General features: G+C 44.4%; 1 protein-coding gene across 3 annotated transcripts in view; it reads left to right on the forward strand.

The window, feature by feature from the left end:
* EXOG (exo/endonuclease G) overlaps positions 1-12,057 on the forward strand; it is a 34,641-nt gene extending 22,584 nt beyond the window's left edge. The window contains exons 6-7 of one of the 3 annotated variants that reach the window (XR_239281.5): positions 6,892-10,124; positions 10,213-12,057. Coding sequence is in view for 1 of the 3 variants with exons in the window: in NM_001206213.1 (NP_001193142.1) it covers positions 6,892-7,353 (462 nt within the window). In the remaining 2 variants the exon portion in view is untranslated. Of the gene's footprint in view, positions 1-6,891 lie in introns of all 3 variants that reach the window. The other 2 variants (XR_003031752.2, NM_001206213.1) reach the window with 2 other exon arrangements.
* The last annotated feature ends 7,549 nt before the right edge of the window (positions 12,058-19,606 follow it).

Below are 19,606 nucleotides of genomic sequence, written 5' to 3' on the forward strand. Positions count from 1 at the left end.
GAACTTTATTAATTGGAGCTGTAAGTTAACTCGTTGACAGAGAGAGCGAGATGGTGGTGGGGGACAGCCCCCAGTAAAGTCAGAGGTAAGAGCACAAAGCAATAAAGTAGGCAGACTCTGGTTTTTTGGGGGCAGATGCTCGAGAATATCCGGGGGGACTCCTGAGGCTCGATCCCGCCTTTGCGTATGTCGAGCCTCCTTCCTCATGACCTTTGTCACGAGTGGAATGCCTCACCGGCTCCCGGCAATGCTTCAAACTGTGTTCTTGGATACTCTTCCCCTTCTTTCCTCTCTCTCACATCGTGGAAGTCATCTCTCTCTCTCTCTCTCTATGTCTTTGAGTCAACAACTTTCATCAGTTCCTTTACTTAATAACCTGTACTCGGGTTTTGCTGAAGCTGTGAACAGCTGCTCTGTTGTGGAGGCCTCCCACAATATTACAGGGCTTGGCAGGTGTATTCTTAACCGCTGGACTGCCAGGGAAGCCCAGCATTGTTTTTCAGATCAAACTTGACTGCAGGTGGAATTTTACCTTTAAAAATCTTTAGTGTATTTTTTAGCATGAAAGGAAACTATGATCCGTTAGTAAATTAAATTGGAAAAATTGTCTCAGAGCTCACCATTTTAAGAATTGAGTTGGGACAGCAAAAGAGACACTGATGTATGGAACAGTCTTATGGACTCTGTGGGAGAGGGAGAGGGTTGGGAGATTTGGGAGAATGGCATTGAAACATGTATAATATCATGTATGAAACGAGTCGCCAGTCCAGGTTCGATGCAGGATACTGGATGCTTGGGGCTGGTGCAATGGGATGACCCAGAGGGATGGTATGGGGAGGGAGGAGGGAGGAGGGTTCAGGATGGGGAACACATGTATACCTGTGGCGGATTCATTTCAGTATTTGGCAAAACCAATACAATATTGTAAAGTTTAAAAATAAAATTAAATTAAAAAAAAGAATTGAGTTGGGCTAAAAATATATGTATGCATATAAATCTACGCGCATATGAACTTGGGCGACTTTGGCTAAGGAAAACAGACATGGGAGGCAAAGCTAGGCAAGGGGAAGAGGGAGGAAAAAGTAGGATGTGTGCTAAGAAACAGTATGTCCCTCAGACAGTTGGATTAGAGCACTTGTGTAGGGAAGAAGGCAAAAATGAAAGGGTAAACAAGGCCCTGCTGTTCACAGTTCCCAACAGGGAACTGTATTAAATATCTTGTAATGACTGTAATGGAGTAGAATCTGAAAAAGAATACCTATGTGTGTGTGTATACAAAACTAAATGACTTTGCTGTATACCTGCAGCAAATACATTATAAATCAACTACACTTCAAAAAGAGTTTTTTTGGGGAAAAAAAAAAAAAAAAGATTTGCAGCAGGTGCAAATGCTCAACTTGAATGCCCAACTAAAAATTCAGGTTATTTTCTGGCAATTTGTAATAAAACTATTATGGATAAAACCATGTCCTTAAGAGATGCTAAGAAAGGGCACGTGGCATTGCCCAGCCCTTGAAGTGGGTCTGTTCCTCTCAAGGAATAAATACATATTTGAATCATGGATCCTATTTCCCAGGGAATGCTTTGCACTTATATATGACAGTTCATGATTTGTTTTCTTAAATCTGTCTATTTAGTATTTCCTTCTTGTTTACAACTATACTCTGAACCTTATTTTAGTAGAATATAGCTAATAAAAATGACATATTTGTTTACTTTTCTATCTAGTGGTGAAGCTTTTGTGTATCTAGTATGTGCACTTTGGAGGAAGTGGAGCAGATGAACTGGGATTTATCAAGGGCCTTGTATACCTCCCAGTATGTATGTGGCTTTGTTCATGCTATCCCGGTCCGGCCTTGCAAACAGCTCTTACAAACAGGTAGTGATTATCTTCTTTTATTGGAGGAAATTGAGGTTTCAAGGGGTCACATCCAAGTGACATTGCTAGTAATTGTCAAGGGGTAAATCCAAACGTGGGTCTCTCTCCTTGTATGAGAATTGCCCGTCATTCACAGTGTTGTTCTTTAAGCTCTTGAAAGTCTCCAGTGAAGGGATGGTTCTGCTCTTCATATGTAGAAACTTAAGGCCAGGAGGTAAAACATGGTGTGGATGGAGAGCAGTTACAAGTGACAGTTGCTGGCGTGCAAAAATAAGAGCAGAAAATGGGCCAAGAGGAGGGTTCCTTCTAGCCAGGCAGAAATGTCTGCTGGAATATGTAGGAAAGAACTGCAGCGTCATAGGACCGGAGCGAACATGAGCCCGCGGGACGATGAGAGGCAGTGATTTTATCAGAAGTGAGTCATCTGACAGCTCTGATCACAATCACCCCCTTTATTATAGCTTAGGTCAGCCATGTGCGTGTTTCAAGAAGAGATGGAATCCAGGCAAATGAAACATACCTGAAGATTCCAGCCTGAACATTATAATTGTCCTGGCAAGAAAGTGAGCTTCAGATTTGACGGCTCGGCAGTGGTGGGGTTGTCCTGTGAGAAGTACTTAGTAGTCTTTTTTCCTTCTACAGCATTATCCAAACTTCCACTAATTCCAGAAGGGGAAGGAAATTAAAAATAATGCCTCCAGGGATTTCGAGGCCATCAGCTGTTGTGATCAGCAATTATTTTTTTAAATCTCCTATTTCATCTTTATGTAGTCTTAATTTCTATATCTATTTAATTGAAATCAACTCTTTTATTGGATGAATATTTCCTTATGGAACTTCCCTGGGTGGATCCAATGGTTAAGACTCCCAAGTTTCCAATACAGGGGGCAGGGGTTCAATCCCTGGTCGGGGAACTAGTATCCTGCATGCCATGTGATGAGGCCAAAATAAATAAATAATGAAGTCTTGGGAACTTCCTGGTGGTCTAGTAGTTAGGGCTCCGTGCTTTCACTGCTACAGGCTGGGGTCAAAAAGTAAATAAAAATAATAGTCTTATTAAAAAAGCAAGCAAATCTATAGATATATATATTTCCTTATCCCCATCCTAAATCACTCAGTAGAAGTGACCGTCTGGGCAGATGTGCTTGTTTCACTGGCTTGGCATCTCCCGCCCCCTCCCAGGGCGGGTGCCCAGTGTGAGAAGGACCGTCTCCCAAGGTTTGAGTGTCCGTAGAGGCTTCACAGGTGGCACATGGGGCAGCCACACCCCTGTTGACGCCCTCACTTGTCCCTCTGTTCGCTCAGGTCAGGATTTCCTGTTTATCACACCATCACGGTCTCTTTCACTTGATTAGTCTGACTTTATTTTAAGGGCTTCATCTCTTGATGTGTCTAACAGTTTTATTTTTGGAATATCTTTTTATTGTCTTACCAAGGGAGTGTAACCAGATACGTTACATCTGTCTGAGTCTTGCAGGCACATGTTTTTTTCCTCTTGATGCTGCGTATATGACACGACAGAGAGTGGGTTTAGCCTGGGTGTGTGTGTGTGGCCAGTCTCTCTGGCACGGAGTCAGCATGAAGGCCCAGCTTTGAGTGTGAGGAGTTAGTTGGGGGTGAGACAGGGGAAGCAAATTGTCATCTCTGTCTCTTGGGTGGGAAGAAACAAGCTCAGGCCAGCAGGTATGGAAGCTTATCTCAGGTCGTGAGCGAGTGCCAGCTTTATGATTGTTATATGTATTGTATTTTCTCGTCACTCCCGGTTGATTTCCAGTTTTCATTACAGCCTTGACACAAGTTCAGTGCTTTTTGGTAATTTAACAGCAATAAGAATTTCCTTTGTAAAATATTTTTATACCTAAATATTATATGAAAAGGACTATTGCTGATTTACTGATAAATCGGTTCAGCCTTTGGGTCCTTTGTTTGGCATCATTTGTGTCCAGCCTCCTTTCTTCTGAATCCCTTTTGTCCACCTTGAACTGGCCTCATCTTGCTTAATCCCACATTTCCCCCGTCCTGGTGCAGAACCATCTTTTGTGCCAAATGCAGTTTCATTCCTGTCTCTCGAATGATGTCTGCTACAAAAATAACTTTTCACATAGGCCTTGCAGATTTCAAAATCCTTTTGTCAACTAATGTGTCTTTGTGTCTACAGAACTATTCAGAGATGGACTGCTTGGGGATTGTTACTAGCCATTTTATGAATGAAAACAGAGGATACCGTGGCTGTGACTTGCAACTTAGTGCAAAGCCTTAGGTCTCTGGGGTTTCAATTTGCTGAACTATTCTGTTTTGGTGCCCTGTTTTCTAGAAACATATTCTGAAAGTCTTCCAATTTTCCTGAAAATAGGAAGAATTTATGTTGTAGGTTGAGTTGTCTACAAAGAAGTTTTAAAATATTTTAGGGTTTTTTTTTTTTAAGTTTTAAATTCAATGAAGAAATGAGTTTTCTGAATTTCCAAATAATACTGGTTCCTGTATTAGGCAGGTTAAAGATGTTTACTTTCTGAGAACAAAGCAGACTGAATCAGCAGATAGTGAGTGGCTAAGTTTCTGTTTTTCTATTTCTGTGAAGAATATCTTACTCCCCTTTTGTTGAAATACTGCAAGGAGATCACGGGTGGAAGAGTCACACTTTGTGGTTCTTAGAAGGAATTCCTGTGTCCGTGCAGTTTCTGAAAAGCAGTATTGGAGGTTCCCTAGGTGTGTGAGTGTTTTTGAAAATCTAATAGAAATGGTAGATTTCCATGAGGTTAAACAATGAATCTTAAAATGTCAAGCTTCTTTACTTTTGCCTAGAATTTAATGAACCGGGGTTATTAGAAACCCTGGTTGGCAGTACACGGGCTTGACCTACTAATTATTTTTGAGAGTTGTCATTTGTGTGTGTACAGAGTCCATGAGGAGAGAAAATATTCAAGTGACTGGTCTTGAAGGCTCATCATAGTGGCATTCTGAGGTCTGCGCTGCAGTGATGGAGATGTCCACCAGGTGGCACCAAGGATTTGCTTAACTGTTGGCTCCCAGCTTGAAGGCCATTTAGACTCCCCTCCCTGTAAACCCTGGCGCAGCTGCTGCCCTGCCCTCAGTTCTGGTTCCTGACTTCCTCTGCACCCACGCCCTCAGCACAGGCCTTGATGCTCTATTGATATCTCACCACATTCTACCTGCAGTGAAAACTGTGGGTGTTGACTGCTCCCCACCATGGGACGCTTCTGAGAGCAGCGCGAGCTGTATTTACTTACTTTCAGCCTTATTCCTTTAGTATTTCCAGCGTGCCGGGCACAGCGCCTCTGAGTTGCATTCTTGAGTGAACATCTCTTGGTGATCTGTGCGCTCGTTGTGCACCCCATCGGGTTCACTTCGGTGTGTTTTTTGGCCTGTGAGGAACACACGTAAATGACTTGTTGGAGGGGGTCACGTAGGCTGTGCAGTTCCGTGAACCTTACTCTAAACCGCACCCTGACCAACCGCTTGCACTAACTTCCAGGACAGCTAGTTAGAGATCACTCCTCTGGGTGGGTCTTCCCCGCACCCCTGTGGTGGGTCGTGGTGGCGGGGCCTCCCTGCGTGCTAGGCAGCAGATGGCCTGAGTCGTTGGGCTGTGCCGCGTGGGTAGGAGCTGGGGAAGGCAGAAGCGAACCCTCTCCGGCTCTGGTCCCTCTGTCTTATCTGGGCTCCCGGCGGGGCCTGCCCAAGCTGGCGGTTTGGGTCTGGAAGGGAGGCCTCTTAGAGGGCGGGCGGGCCTGGGAGGACCGGGGCCAGCACAGCATGCCGTGGTGGCATCGCGTCATTTTATTGGAGGCCATTAAGGAAACGGATGCTCACTTTTTCTTTTGCAGAAAACAGATAATGGCTCTTAGGCCAATTGGAAGGAAATCTGAACAGGTTTCCTAACAGTGTTACTTCATTATTACAGCCAGCCTGCACAGGCGACCGAGTTGTCTCCAGGCCTGACCCGGGCTCTGGCTGCTTCATCGTGTGGAGACCTTTACAAAGTGTTAAATTTGATGACACATTCAGGAGTTGTGTGTTTGATGGCAGATGCGAGTGTGCAGAGCTCTGAGCAGACGGCGTTTACATTTACCTAATGTAATTTTAAAAATGAGCCGCAGTCTAGGTGACACTGGAGATAGCGATCCTGATGTGGTCTGTCTGGCTGCTTCTTGAAAGGCTGTTTAGCTCCCTAGTGAATTTGATAAACTAGGCCATATTTTTATTTCTAGAGCTGGGAGTTCCTGAGCTGGCAGTTTTGACTATTGAATGTTAGCACCGAAAGTTCTGATTATGAGACAGAGAAGGCAACGGCTTTTCTTGTCCATTGAAACACCCAGGACTCACTCCTGGCATTCCTTTGTCCTACAAAGAGAGCAGAGAATGGGAGCCCTGGTCTTTGGTGTGACCTTACTTTAAAGATGATCAGAATCTACCTGTTAAATGCTCATCTTCTCTGAGAATCTGTCTTGGTTTATTATTACCTTTGGCAGTTGAATTGAAATCCATTGGGATGGGGTGGAGTAGCTTGTTAAGTGCATTTTTGGAATTGCATCTGGAAGTCTTTTCAGGAAATATTTGGGACTTGCTTCCCTGGTAGCTCAGAGGGTAAAGAATCCACCTCAATGTGGGAGACCTGGGTTGGGAGGAGGGCATGGCAACCCACTTCATTATTCTTGCCTGGAGAATCCCATAGACACAGCAGCCTGGCGGGCTACAGTCCATGGGGTCTCAAGGAGTCGGACACAATGAGTGACTAAGAACAGCACAGTGCAAATTGGGCTTCCCAACTGCCATTAGTGGTAAAGAACCTGCCTGCCAGTGCAGGAGACATGAGTGACCTGGGTTCAATCCCTGGGTCGCAGGGCAACCCACTCCAGTATTCTTGCCTGGAGAATCCCATGGACGGAGGAGCCTGGCAGGCTGCAGTCCGTGGGGCTGCAAAGAGTTGGACATGACTGAAGTGACTTAGCAGTGCACATTAGCATCGCTGATACAGCTGCTTTGTTCCCTAGGTGATCGGCGAGGACAACGTGGCAGTGCCCTCCCACCTGTACAAGGTGATCCTGGCACGCAGAAGCGCGGGGTCTGCTGAGCCCCTGGCCCTCGGGGCCTTCGTGGTGCCCAACAAGGCCATTGGCTTCCAGCCCCAATTGAGTGAGTTCCAGGTGAGCCTGCAGGACCTGGAGAAGCTGTCGGGACTGGTGTTTTTCCCGCATCTGGATAGAACTAGTGACATCAGGAACATCTGCTCGGTGGACACCTGTAAGCTCCTGGACTTCCGGGAGTTCACCCTGTACCTGAGCACAAGAAAGGTAGAGGGGGCCCGATCGGTAGTCAGACTGGAAAAGGTCCTGGAAAACCTTCGGAACGCGGGCATCGAGCCCGACGAGTACTTCATGACTCGCTACGAGAAGAAACTGGAAGAACTCCGAGCTCAGGAGCGGTCAGGCGTCCTGGAGGAAAAGCCCTCGTAGTTCTCTCAGAAGCGTGAACGTAAGGAAGTGGGTGTGGCCTCTTCGGGATACTGTATTTTAGCGACTCTGTTCTTAAAATGGTGGAATCCTAAATTTCAGACCAAATTTCTCCCCAAAAGGTGAAAGATGTCAGATTTTTCGGTTGGCATAGTATTTGACACAGGAAGTGATTATATAAGGAAACTGTTAGCACCTGCCGATCATGGGCTGGTCCTGTGTCAGGCTAACCGGAGGGCTGTGTCTGCTGATGTGTCCCTTCGGAGGTACTGGATGTGAAGGTGTTACACTTTCTGTCTCCAAGTCGTACAGGGTCTTTGTATCTGCTCAGCCTTCTTGGAGCCCAGTATTATTTATATGTTTTTGTTAATTAGACGTGGGTTGGTCTAACGCCTCTAGAGTTGGTCTAACGCCTCTATGCGTTATCCTGGCCACATGCATTGTATATTTCTTTCTCGTTGCTCCTCTCGTGGACCTGCTGTTTCTCCTCTTCTGCCATGTAGAAGCACCCAGCACCTGCATTTTCTGCTCACTCAGTGGGTCGTGTATACAAAGCTCATTGCTTTCCATGTATTATCCCACAACTACCCTCTGAGGGAAACGGCACTGTCCTCATCTTACCCATGAGGAAGCTGAGGCTTGGAGAGCTTAAGTGTTTTGCCCAAAGTTCATCTTCCCAAAGAAGTAATCCACGAGGAACGAGGCACCCCACGTGGGGTATGGTGAAGTCATCTCTGACACAGAGGCTTTGACTCAGAAAGACGTTCTTCCACGGGTATCTGTGAGCCTGAGGCCCCCGCTTGGTGAGAGCGTCTGGTTTCTTGTCTGCCGTCCAGCCAGAGAGACTTGAATGTCCTCTGACTTGAACCCTCCTTAGTTCTTTGGGAAGAAGTAGTCACAGTGATTGAATGGAGAGGTCAGTGCTTTCTGGGGTTTATCAGAGCCCTACTTGCCTTCAGAAATGCGGTTCTTCTAGTGACCGGCTGGTGCCAAATCCATTGGTTTGTTGCTTTCCAGATGGGCCTTTTGTCCCAGAGGCTGAGGAACCTAAGAAGGGTCTGTGCCTGCAGAGTCACCAGCTTTTGACCTGCTCACCTTTGTCTTGCTTGTCTACGTGGATGGCAGCGGGCAGGTGGTTGGGCCAAAGACCCAAAGACAGCCAGCTCTAGGGGAGGCAGTGGCTGTGTTTCTGAGCCAGGTCTCCAGTTTGGGATTTGCGTGGGATCCTCTCATGGGCTGTCATCAGCGTAGGCAGTAAAATATCTTAAAATATCATACAGGCACTTGTCTGACTGTGTCCCATCACTGCTGTCTTTCCAAGTGGTGTTACCAGAACAGTTTTCTTGGTGTTGATGTGTTTATCTCTAGCAGAAATGCCAAAACGTTAAGATAAAGGCACGAGGGATTTCCCTGGTGGTTGAGAGGTTAAGGATCTGCCTGCCAGTGCAGGGGACACGAGCTCAATCCCTGATCTTGGAAGATCCCACGTGCCACGGAGCAGCTAGGCCCATGCACGCCACAGCGTGAGCCTGAGCACCTAGAGCCCGAGCTCTGCAAGGAGAGGCCCCCGCAGCGAGCAGCCTGTACACGGCAACGAAGAGCAGCCCCCTCTCACCGCAGCAAAGGCTCAGCACAGCCCAAAATAAATAAAATTACGTTAAAGGAAAAGATAAAGGTAAGATGGTAATGGTAGATCTTGTTCTGCTTTATTTGGGTAAAAAAGAAAGAAGTTGGGAAGGAGGATCAGAATGCCCCAGCCTGATTAATACCGGTCTCTCTTAACACACTGTTCCTCATTAGCTTGTGCCTGCTTTTTCTTCTCAGGGAGAAAAAGCCAAAATGTCACTGTGGAACCAAAAAAAAATCTGTTACTTTCTCTCCTTATTGGAGAGGTGATACAATCTGGGTGTTTCTCCAGGAGCCCGAGGGCGGCTCTGGGGCAGAGGTCCTGCTGCCCTTCAGGGGCGAGCCCCATCTGATGTCCCCGGGCCCCTGCGGGCATTTCCGTCAGACGTGGTGTTATTCCCATGCCATTCTCGCTTCTCTGTCTTCACCTGGATAGTAGAGAATCTTGATTTTTAGATCCGTCAAGTGTTCTAACGCATTTTATAACATAATTAGAAAATGTTAAAAATTTTCTAATTAGAAAATTAGTCATTAGAAAACGTGTTAGAAAATGCTACCTGGTTGTTGTGGAACATAGAGATAGCTACTCATACTAAATATATATATATATAAGTGTGCCGTCTCCCAGTCCTCACTATCGTATACAAAAGTTGTGTGGGCATACGACAAGTGATGCCTGAATTGTTGTCTCCACACTTCCAGTAAGTCGCTTCAAGACAAACTTTGAAACATAAGCACTGTGTAGATAGAGCTCAGGACGTTCCTCTGAATCGGATCACTTCCGCCTCCTCCCGTGGGACGTCTGAGAACTGGGGCTCAGACGCAGCAGAGCCGTAGGCCAGGCGTCTCCACCTCACTACTGCCCTGAGCCGATCCCCGTCCAGCGCTCCTCGGTCCTGTGAGTTTTTGGGCTCCTGTACCTGGGACTCTGCCTTCCGCCCTGATACACCCAGGGAGCCCCTGGTGCTGCCAGGGAGAAGGACCAGGCTGGGGGCTCTGCTGCTGAGAGCCCACCTGGGGGTGAGGGGCTCCCTACTCTCTCCACTCACAGTGACATCTTTATTTCGAGGCTTCGGGCTCTCTGGTCTGTGCACTGAGACTGTGTCACCAGTATCGTGTGGCAGGGGGACCTCACACAAGTGGCCAAGGTAGGATGGGCGTGCGAGCCCCTTAAACCCCTGCCAGTTTGGCCTCGGGCCTCGATCTTCCAACTGGAAACCTCCGTCCGTCCTTCAGGACTTAGACTGGAGCCCAGCAGGAGAGGCAGAGTGTGATCTGGAGGGAGCGGCTTCCTGTGGGGCCGGGCGCAGCCTGCAGCCCTGCTCTAGGAGTGACTGTGAGTGCCCACGGGCTCCCTGGCCTCATCCTCCTGAGCCCCTGTCTGTCACTGGTGTCAGCAAGACGCACCTCGAATTTCCCGTCAGTGCCTGTCCCCACCCAGGGCCTGCTGTTGTGTTGCCCGCTCACTCCCCCATCCACCTTGTCTGCCCTTCCCCTTCATGGGCCCCTGGTCTCCTCCTCGAACCTCCGATTCGTTCTGGTGGAGCTGGTGAGGGGTGGCCTCGTATGGGCTGTGGAGCTCCTGCTCTTGCCTGCCCGCTGTGCTGGATGTTGTCATGGAGACGACCTATCACGGGATACCATAGACCCCCCACCTCTAGGAACCAACCCTTAGGTCACAGAGCTGACGAGAGGCACTGCACTCTGTATAATTTGGGGCAAGGGAGATTGGATGCTTGGTTGGTGGTTGGTGGGACTTCTTTTTCGTGTTCCTAAACTTTACTGGTCTGCCCTGAAACCACAGTTACCTTTAGGGATCACTGTAACATAATACATTTGAGTTAATTTCAGGCCTTCAGAGAAGTTGCAAGTACAGTGAATGTCCTCTCCCTCGATACTGTCTTATTTGCACTCTTTTCTTGAACCATTTAAAATTGTATTAAAAAAATAAGTTGTAGACACAGGACTGTGTCTTTTTTAATTGAAGCATAGTTGAGTTACAGTGTTGCATTAATTTGTACTATACAGCTGAGTAATTCAGTTACATATATATATATTTTCTATTATAGTTCATCATAGATACTTAATACAGTTCTCTGTGCTATGCGGTAGGATTTATCCATTCTGTATATAATAGCTTACATCTGCTAACCCCAGCCTCCTCCCCGCTGGCAGCCACAGGTCTGTTCCCCACGGCCGTGAGTCTGTTTCTGTCTCATAGGCTTTTTTGTGTTGCATTTTAGATTCCACTTACAAATGACCTCATGTGGTGTTTGTTTTCTCATTCTGATGTATTTCACTTAGTATAATAATCTCTGGTTGCATCCACGGTGCTGCTTGTGGCATTAGTTTGTTCTTTTTTATGACTGAGCAGTAAGTACTCTGTTTGATACATGCACCACGTCTTCTTTACCCCTTGCTCTGCTGATGGACATGTAGGTTGCTTCTGTGTCTTGGCTGTTGTGAATAGTGCTGAATGGAACACTGGGGTGCGTGTATCGTTTCAAAGTTTGGTTTTCTCTGGTATGGTGTGCCTTTGGTTTTGCCAGCGAGTGTTTGACACACATGGCAAGCACATCTTCATTTTGATTCCATCTGACAGCCTCCTAGGGAAAATTCTGGCAGACTGGGCAATCTATGAACCTGCAAATAAGGGAAAGAGAACTAACGCCATGTGGTCACATGTGGTCACAGTATTCTTTAGGTGGAGAAAATTGGTTGAAAGTGTTTTGAAATTCCAAAACTGATCCTTTTTGCATGTACAATTAAAGAAAACTGGCTTGATAAAAATACTTTTTTTCAGAACACTGACCCTGAGAGAACAAAAATATTCTTAGCAGAAAACTTGAAGTAAACTCTTACCGTGCCCTTGAAGTACAAACACAGCCCACTTTGCCTGGGACTTCAGCCTTGAGTTTTAATTGGTAGAACTTCAAGTCAAAGGGGGGAAAAAAGGAGGGAAGAAAAAGATCCTTTTAAAATCAAACGTGCAAATTTGACTATTGTGACTGTTATTCATAAACTGATAAATTTAAGTGCAGTGACTGAGTCAAGAAATACAAAAAGATTTTAAAAAAATGAGATCTGTCTGGATGTATTTATGTCAGAGTATGCGTCTGAATAATGTTGCTGAAGTTAATTTGTACATGAGCTCTAATTGGCTTAAAGAAAAGTGTTTACAAATGAAATCTGCAATTACCTGCTTTTGCAAGAGGGAAACTAAGGTTAGTTGTGTTCATTAGACTCATGTCTTATACCACTTTGAGAAAAGAAATTGTAGTTAGAAAAAATGCCTGTTTTTAGAGGTTACAGAATATGTTCTTAAGTTTGCTGACACCAGTATGACAGACAGTTCACAATTGCTTGCTTGCTTGTTCTCACTAGAGAGGAAGGGTTTTTTTAGGGGTTGAAAATTATAATATGATTTTAAAGCTACTAAAATGGGAAGGGAACCATTTCGGTGTTTAAAGCATGTACGAGATGCATTACCAGCTAAAGAAGGTATAAGGACTGGAGATTTTTTTTTTTTGAGGGAAAAATATGATGATGATAATTTTGTCCTACAAGTTGGTGGTTGTTTCTGGATGGAAAAAATAAGGGAAGAATTAATACGAATCCAGAAAGTGATAAAAAGGGTTGTGAAAAGGGTACTTCAAGAAAAGAGTTTTCTGTGTTGTTAAGATTGATCTCTGTTATAGCACAGAAATGGTTTACTCCTAAGTCAGGGAATTTAAAATTAATAAACAGTAGCTGTAAAGTAAAAAACTCAGGGCCGTGGGACATCCAAGAGGGCCACTCGGCTTTTCCTGGCTCCCCGACAAACCTCATCTTCATCCAGTGGGTTATAGCTTTCCATCCTGCAGGACAATCCTGTCACAACGAAGAGGAGGAGGTTAGAAAATGTGTCTCGCACTCGGAGTATAGTTTCTGCAAGTTCCAGTGACCAACACACTCACTCCACAGGACAGATCATACAGTCCTTAAAAACGTCACAGACTTTTTGAAATGATCACTGTCAGTAGCGTCCTCAGTCACCAGGCAAGGTCAACAAAACGAATGGGAAAACCGGACTCAAACAGAACAAAGGTGAATTATATGAGATTAAGTGAACTGCTCAATATGATTGTGATTTTTACAACTTGTCTGACATACTTTGGGCTACTAATCATTGTTTTTCAGATAAAAGCTCCTTTTCTCTTGTGATTTACAACAATATGATAATTTACACCTATGGGTAAAATTAAAATATTTTTGTTTTGTCTCTACCTGGTTTCTGCAGAAATTGGAGGAACTCTTAGGTTCTGAGCAACCTTATCAGGTGAACGAAAAAAACTCCCTTGTCATGTGTAGGAATCTAGAGATTATTGGGACCTGGAAAAAAGACAGTGTACTCAGTCTATAGATATCACAGGCAGAATCTGAAGGCAAGCCACTGGCATGGCTTTCCTGGCCTTGAGAGGCCTTCAGAAGTTCAATGTGAGATTCCTACTGAAAAGTTCCAGTGCAACCAATTTTAAAGAGCCCAGGGACTTACCTGGTGGTCCAGTGGTTAAGACTGTGTGCTTCCAATGCAGGAAGCATGGGTTCAATCCCTGGTCGGGACTAGGATGTCACAAGCCACACAGTGCAGCATAATAAATAAATACAAGCCCATATAAGCAATTAAGTGTATATAAGCAATCAGGCCACGTTTATTGAGACCAGACTGACTTTGAACAAATCAGCCTTAATTAGTCTGCGTTTAGTAAAAATGAAGATAATCTAGAGAGAAAAAAATGATATTTCAGTTTTATACACGTGTTGATGTTGCAGTTATGTGTTTACTAAGGCTTTGTATTTATTATCTATGTCCAAAATGGCTCTTTATTGCTATATTAGTACACAGTTTATTGGAACTAGTAAAAGGGTGTTTTAAGCATGTTTCCAAAGCCAGTCACAGTCCTCTCTCTCTGGATGAAGATCAGATGCCGTGTGACCTACAGCTAAGGGATTATGTGCGCTGGAAAAGACACGGCCGAAAGGGCTAAGCCAGAGTAAAGGACCCTGGTCAGGCACTTTTTTTTTTTTTAGGAATAGATCTGTTTATTGTACTGTGAAAATGGTCTTGATACATGTGAGAAACATTATATACTTTGAGGACAGCATTCAAAACTGTTAAGACAAAAGACAAACTATAATTTTAAAATCAATCTTGATTTAAGGGAAAGGCTATAAATTATTGGCTGGAATGCATTCAGCATGAACTCAGATTCTATATAACACAAAGCACAAAAAGAGTACAAAAGATGTTGGAGTCCAGTAAGCCCATACCTAGATTTTAACTGTAAAGCTGCAAAGACTTTTTTGTTTATTCTTATATACTATTTTTCTTCTGAGACAAGTTGATTTTATCTCCAAGACTTAAGGCCATTCCCTGACTCTTTGCACGGATTCTTATGTGGCCAGTAACAGGGGCAGTCTTAACTAGCATCTGTACGACAAGAATGAAGGAAACTGACTTGAGTTTGCACTTTGCATTTAAGAAGGGCCTACAGAAAAGCTTGCTAACCCCAAATGACACCCGCACCAAGGTGAAAAGACGACAGCAGTGGAAGAACAGCCGACCTGAACAGCTGAACCAGGCCTGTAAGAACCGCCCAGCTCACTCAGTCGCACTGTCCACCAAATGTTGTCTCCCTATCAAAACGGAAAGTTACTGTTTTACTTCTGACCCCAATATTCAGGATGAAAAGAAAAGTCTCTAGTGAAGATGCCACAGAGTCTAACTGTTCAATCGGTGCCTGTTTTCTGTGCACTGCCAAAAGCGTGCGTGCAGTGCCTGTGTGACAATTAAGTGATAAAGTGCACAGCCTGCAAAGCACTTCCCCAATAGCACAGCTCTGAGCTTGTTTGTGATATCTGATTCATTCTCCCCGAGTGGAGAACTAGGCAGGAAAAAAAAAAGGCTTAGCACCAAGGGACATAAGTGGACCCAGAGCAGGCAACTGAGCCACCCTGGCAGCGTCGGAGAAATGTCGTGCTTTATCAGTGGTGTTTATGGAAACATCTGCAATCGAATGGGGAACATGCTGAAAGACATTTTCACATGTTGAGGTATGGGGACATCATTCTGGCTTGCACAGGATTGAATTTGAACTTGGGGTGATCAAAACAGCCTGTTTGTGGCCTGTTAAACATGCATTGTACATCTGCTTTAGCCATTTAAAAAACTTACATTAAAATGAAATAACTGTGGTTCAGACATCCAAAGTGGGAGCTAGCTGGCCATAATGGACATGGGTTCAGACACGCTTCTATACTCCTGGAAACTTTATCAGACTTAAGGATGTCATCAGTCATTTTCAAAACAGTATATCCACTGCCAGATACAACCTTATGGTCTCAAAGTCTTAGAATCATGAAAGCTTTCTCCTGCTTTAAAAACAGTAATAACAAACGAGAAAGCTCAAGCTACCGCATGTGTGCTGCTCAGTCGCTCTGTTGTGTCCCACTCTTTGCGACCCCGTGGATGGTAACCTGCCAGGCTCCACTGTCCATGGAATTTTCCAGGCAAGAATACTGCGGTGGGTTGCCATTTCTTTCTCCAGGAGATCTTCGAACCTGCAGCTCCTGCATTAGCAGGCAGATTCTTGATTGCTGTGCCACCTGGGAAGCCCAAGCTCAAGCTATAGCCTCCTAGGAAAAGGTGACTTGGTTACTAAATATAGGTAAAAAGGAAACACTTCAAAAATTATTTCCTTATTTGACAACTAAAATAGGGCTGTTTTGAAAAACACTGCCAAGGTGTACTTTAACCATTGTCTTCATGGTATTGTTGTCATCCAGTCGCTAAGTCACGTCCGAATCTTCGTGACCCCACCAACTGCAGCATGCCAGACTCCTCTTTCACTGTCTCTTGGAGTTTGCTCAAATTCACGGCTCAAATTCACAAATTGAATCAGTGATATTCTCTAACCATCTAATTTTCTGTTGACCTCTTCTCCTTTTGCCTTCAATCTTTGCCAGCATCAGGGTCTTTTCCAGTGAGTAGGCTCTACGCATCAGGTGGGCCAAAGTATTGGCCCATCAGTCCTTCCAATGAATACTCAGGGTTGATTTCTTATAGGACTGACTGGTTTGATCGCCTTGCATTTTAAGGAACTCTCAAGAGTCTTCTCCAGAACCACAATTTGAAAGCATCAATTCTTTGGTGTTTGGCCTTCTTTATGGTCTCACTCTCATATCGTACATGACTATTGGAAAAATCATAGCTTTGATTATATGGACCTTTGTCAGCAAAGTGATGTCTCTGGTTTTTTAGTATGCTATCTAGGTTTGTCATAGCTTACCTTCCAAGGAGCAAACATCTTTTAATTTCATGGCTGCAGTCACTGTCTGCAGTGATCTTCATTGTAAAACATCTAATACTTTCCAAATGTTTGTCTAGGTGATATGGCAAAGCAATTTAAAAGAGAGTTAATATTTTCTTAACACAAAATAGTGATGCTGAGCTTGGAAATCAAGATTATTTCCAACTCTGTGTCCATTCCCTATATTAGGCAGGATTATTCCCCTCTTCCAACAACACAAGAGAAGACTCTACACATGGACATCACCAGATGGTCAACACCAAAATCAGACTGATTATATTCTTTGCAGCCAAAGATGGAGAAGCTCTATACAGTCAGCAAAAACAAGACCGGGAGCTGACTGTGGTTCAGATCATGAACTCCTTATTGCCAAATTCAGACTAAAATTGAAGAAAGTGGGGAAAACCACTAGACCATTCAGGTATGACCTAAATCAAATCCCTTATGACTATACAGTGAAGTGAGAAATAGATTTAAGGGACTAGATCTGATAGACAGAGTGCCTGATGAACTATGGACGGAGGTTCACGACATTGTACAGGAGACAGGAATCAAGACAACCCCCAAGAAAAAGAAATGCAAAAAAGCAAAATGGCTGTCTGAGAAGGCCTTACAAATAGCTGTGAAAAGAAGAGAAGCGAAAAGCAAAGGAGAAAAGGAAAGATATACCCATATGAATGCAGAGTTCCAAAGACTAGCCAGAAGAGATAAGAAAGCCTTCCTCAGCAATCAGTGAATTCTGCAAACCAGGCTTTAGCAATACGTGAACTGTGAACTTCCAGATATTCAAGCTAGTTTTAGAAAAGGCAGAGGAACCAGAGATCAAATTGCCAACATCTGCTGGATCATCGAAAAAGCAAGAGAGTTCCAGAAAAACATCTATTTCTGCTTTATTGACTATGTCAAAGCCTTTGACTGTGTGGATCACAATAAACTGGAAAATTCTGAAAGAGATGGGAACACCAGACCACCTGACCTGCCTGTTGAGAAACCTGTATGCAGGTCAGGAAGCAACAGTTAGAACTGAACATGGAACAACAGACTGGTTCCAAATAGGAAAAGGAGTACGTCAAGGCTGTATATTGTCACTCTGCTTATTTAACTTATATGCAGAGTACATCATGAGAAATGCTGGGCTGAAGGAAGCACAAGCTGGAATCAAGATTGCCGGGAGAAATATCAGTAACCTCAGATATGCAGATGACACCACCCTTATGGCAGAAAGTGAAGAAGAACTAAAGAGCCTCTCGATGAAAGTGAAAAAGTTGGCTTAAAGCTCAACATTCAGAAAACTAAGATCATGGCATCTGGTCCCATCACTTCATGGGATATAGATGGGGAAACCGTGGAAACAGTGGCTGACTTTATTTTTCTGGGCTCCAAAATCACTGCAGATGGTGATTGTAACCATGAAATTAAAAGACACTCTTTGGAAGGAAAGTTATGACCAACCTAGATAGGATATTAAAAAGCAGAAACATTACTTTGCCAACAAAGGTCCATCTAGTCAAGGCTATGGTTTTTCCAGTGGTCATGTATGGATGTGAGAGTTGGACTGTGAAGAAAGCTGAGCACTGAAGAATTGATGCTTTTGAACTGTGGTGTTGGAGAAGACTCTTGAGAGTCCCTTGCATTGCAAGGAGATCAGTCCTGAGTATTCATAGGAAGGACTAATGTTGAAGCTGAAACTCCAATTCTTTGGCCACCTGATGCGAAGAGCCGACTCATTTGAAAAGACCCTGATGCTGGGAAAGATTGAGGGCAGGAGGAGAAGGGGACGACGGAGGATGAGATGGTTTGCTGCTAACTAATCCGAGACTTGTCTGTGAGCTGTTCACACCTGCTCCTTGGATGGTATAAAACTCCCTACCCCCTCCAGTGTGGATCATACGGTCTTGAGGACATGAGCCTGCTGTGGCCCCCTTTGCCAGGCAAAGCAATAAAAGCTGCTCTTTTGTGCTTCACCCAATACTCTTGTCTTCTCCCTTCCATTCCATATGAGTGAATGGATGCTAGGTTTCAACAACAGTATGATTCACTTAGAAATCATCTAAGTTGCTGCAAAAGCATGATTTCACTGTTTTCTGGTTAATACTCCATACAAATATGTAATTATTTTTTTTCTGTGGAAGGACAGGTCATTTACATTGTTATGTTTCTTTGAGTGGAAACAACTTGATTCAGTTATGTATACACATGTTTCTTTTTTAGATTGTACTCCCATGTGGCTGAGGACAGAGTGTTGAGTAGAAGTTCCTGTCCTATCCAGTAATGCCTGATTCATTATCCATTCTGTCATATTTACATACATTCATGTATATGTATTATAGTTATGTGTGATATGTATAGTATATATATGACACTAATGTGTGTTTTAATCCCAACCTAGTAAGTTCTGTGTATCCAGATATGTATTGCTCTACCTATATTTATATCTGTATCTATGTCACTGTCTATAGATTTATCTATATATCTGTATTTATATCTGTATATTAGCATCTATATCTTTCTATCCAACTATGTTTCCAATTGTCCAGCTCTCTATCTATATCTATCTTTCTATATAGATATCTATAGATCTATGTCTGTATCTCTATGTTCAGCCATCAGTTTTTCTGTATTTGTGTCTCTGTCAGTCTCTCCAGCTGCCCACAGATCTCTCTCTGTGTCTGTATTGTTGTTTAAGTTGCTAAGTTGTGTCTGACTCTTTGGCAACCTTGTGGACTGTAGCCCGCCAGGCTCCTCTGTCCTTGGGAATTCCCTGGCAAGAATGCTGGAGTGGGTTGCCATTTCCTTCTCCCTATATTTTTATCTGTATCTTCCTTTCCAGCTATTTCTGCTCTCTATGTTTATATACACACACACCCAGCTATCTATATATCTGTGTCAATCTCTACGTTTATTTCTATCTACTGAATACATATCTGTTAATGTAGATGAATAAGCTGGAAGGGCTTTGGGACATCGCCTGTCTCCATGTCTCCTGGTGCTGGCGTGCCAGTTCTGGTCGCCTGCTTTCCAGTCCCCTTGCCATCCTCCCAGTGCCGCGTCAGCCGAGTCCTTTGGCAGGACCTGGCATGTGTGTGGGGGGTGAAGGGTACCGGCGAAGAGATGACAACTCTCAACCCTTGGCCCTCTGTGTTCCTTCTCTCTGCACTCTACACTCAGGATCCCAGCTTTGCCTGGGGCTCAGCGTGCCCCACTTCCCAGGAGGAGGCATCAAGAAATGTCGCCATCTTTGGGAGCCACTGTTGGAAAGCCATTGCCTCAGGGGATCTCCT

This window comes from Bos taurus, chromosome 22 (genome assembly GCF_002263795.3).
Source record: "Bos taurus isolate L1 Dominette 01449 registration number 42190680 breed Hereford chromosome 22, ARS-UCD2.0, whole genome shotgun sequence".
Lineage (NCBI taxonomy): Eukaryota > Metazoa > Chordata > Mammalia > Artiodactyla > Bovidae > Bos > Bos taurus.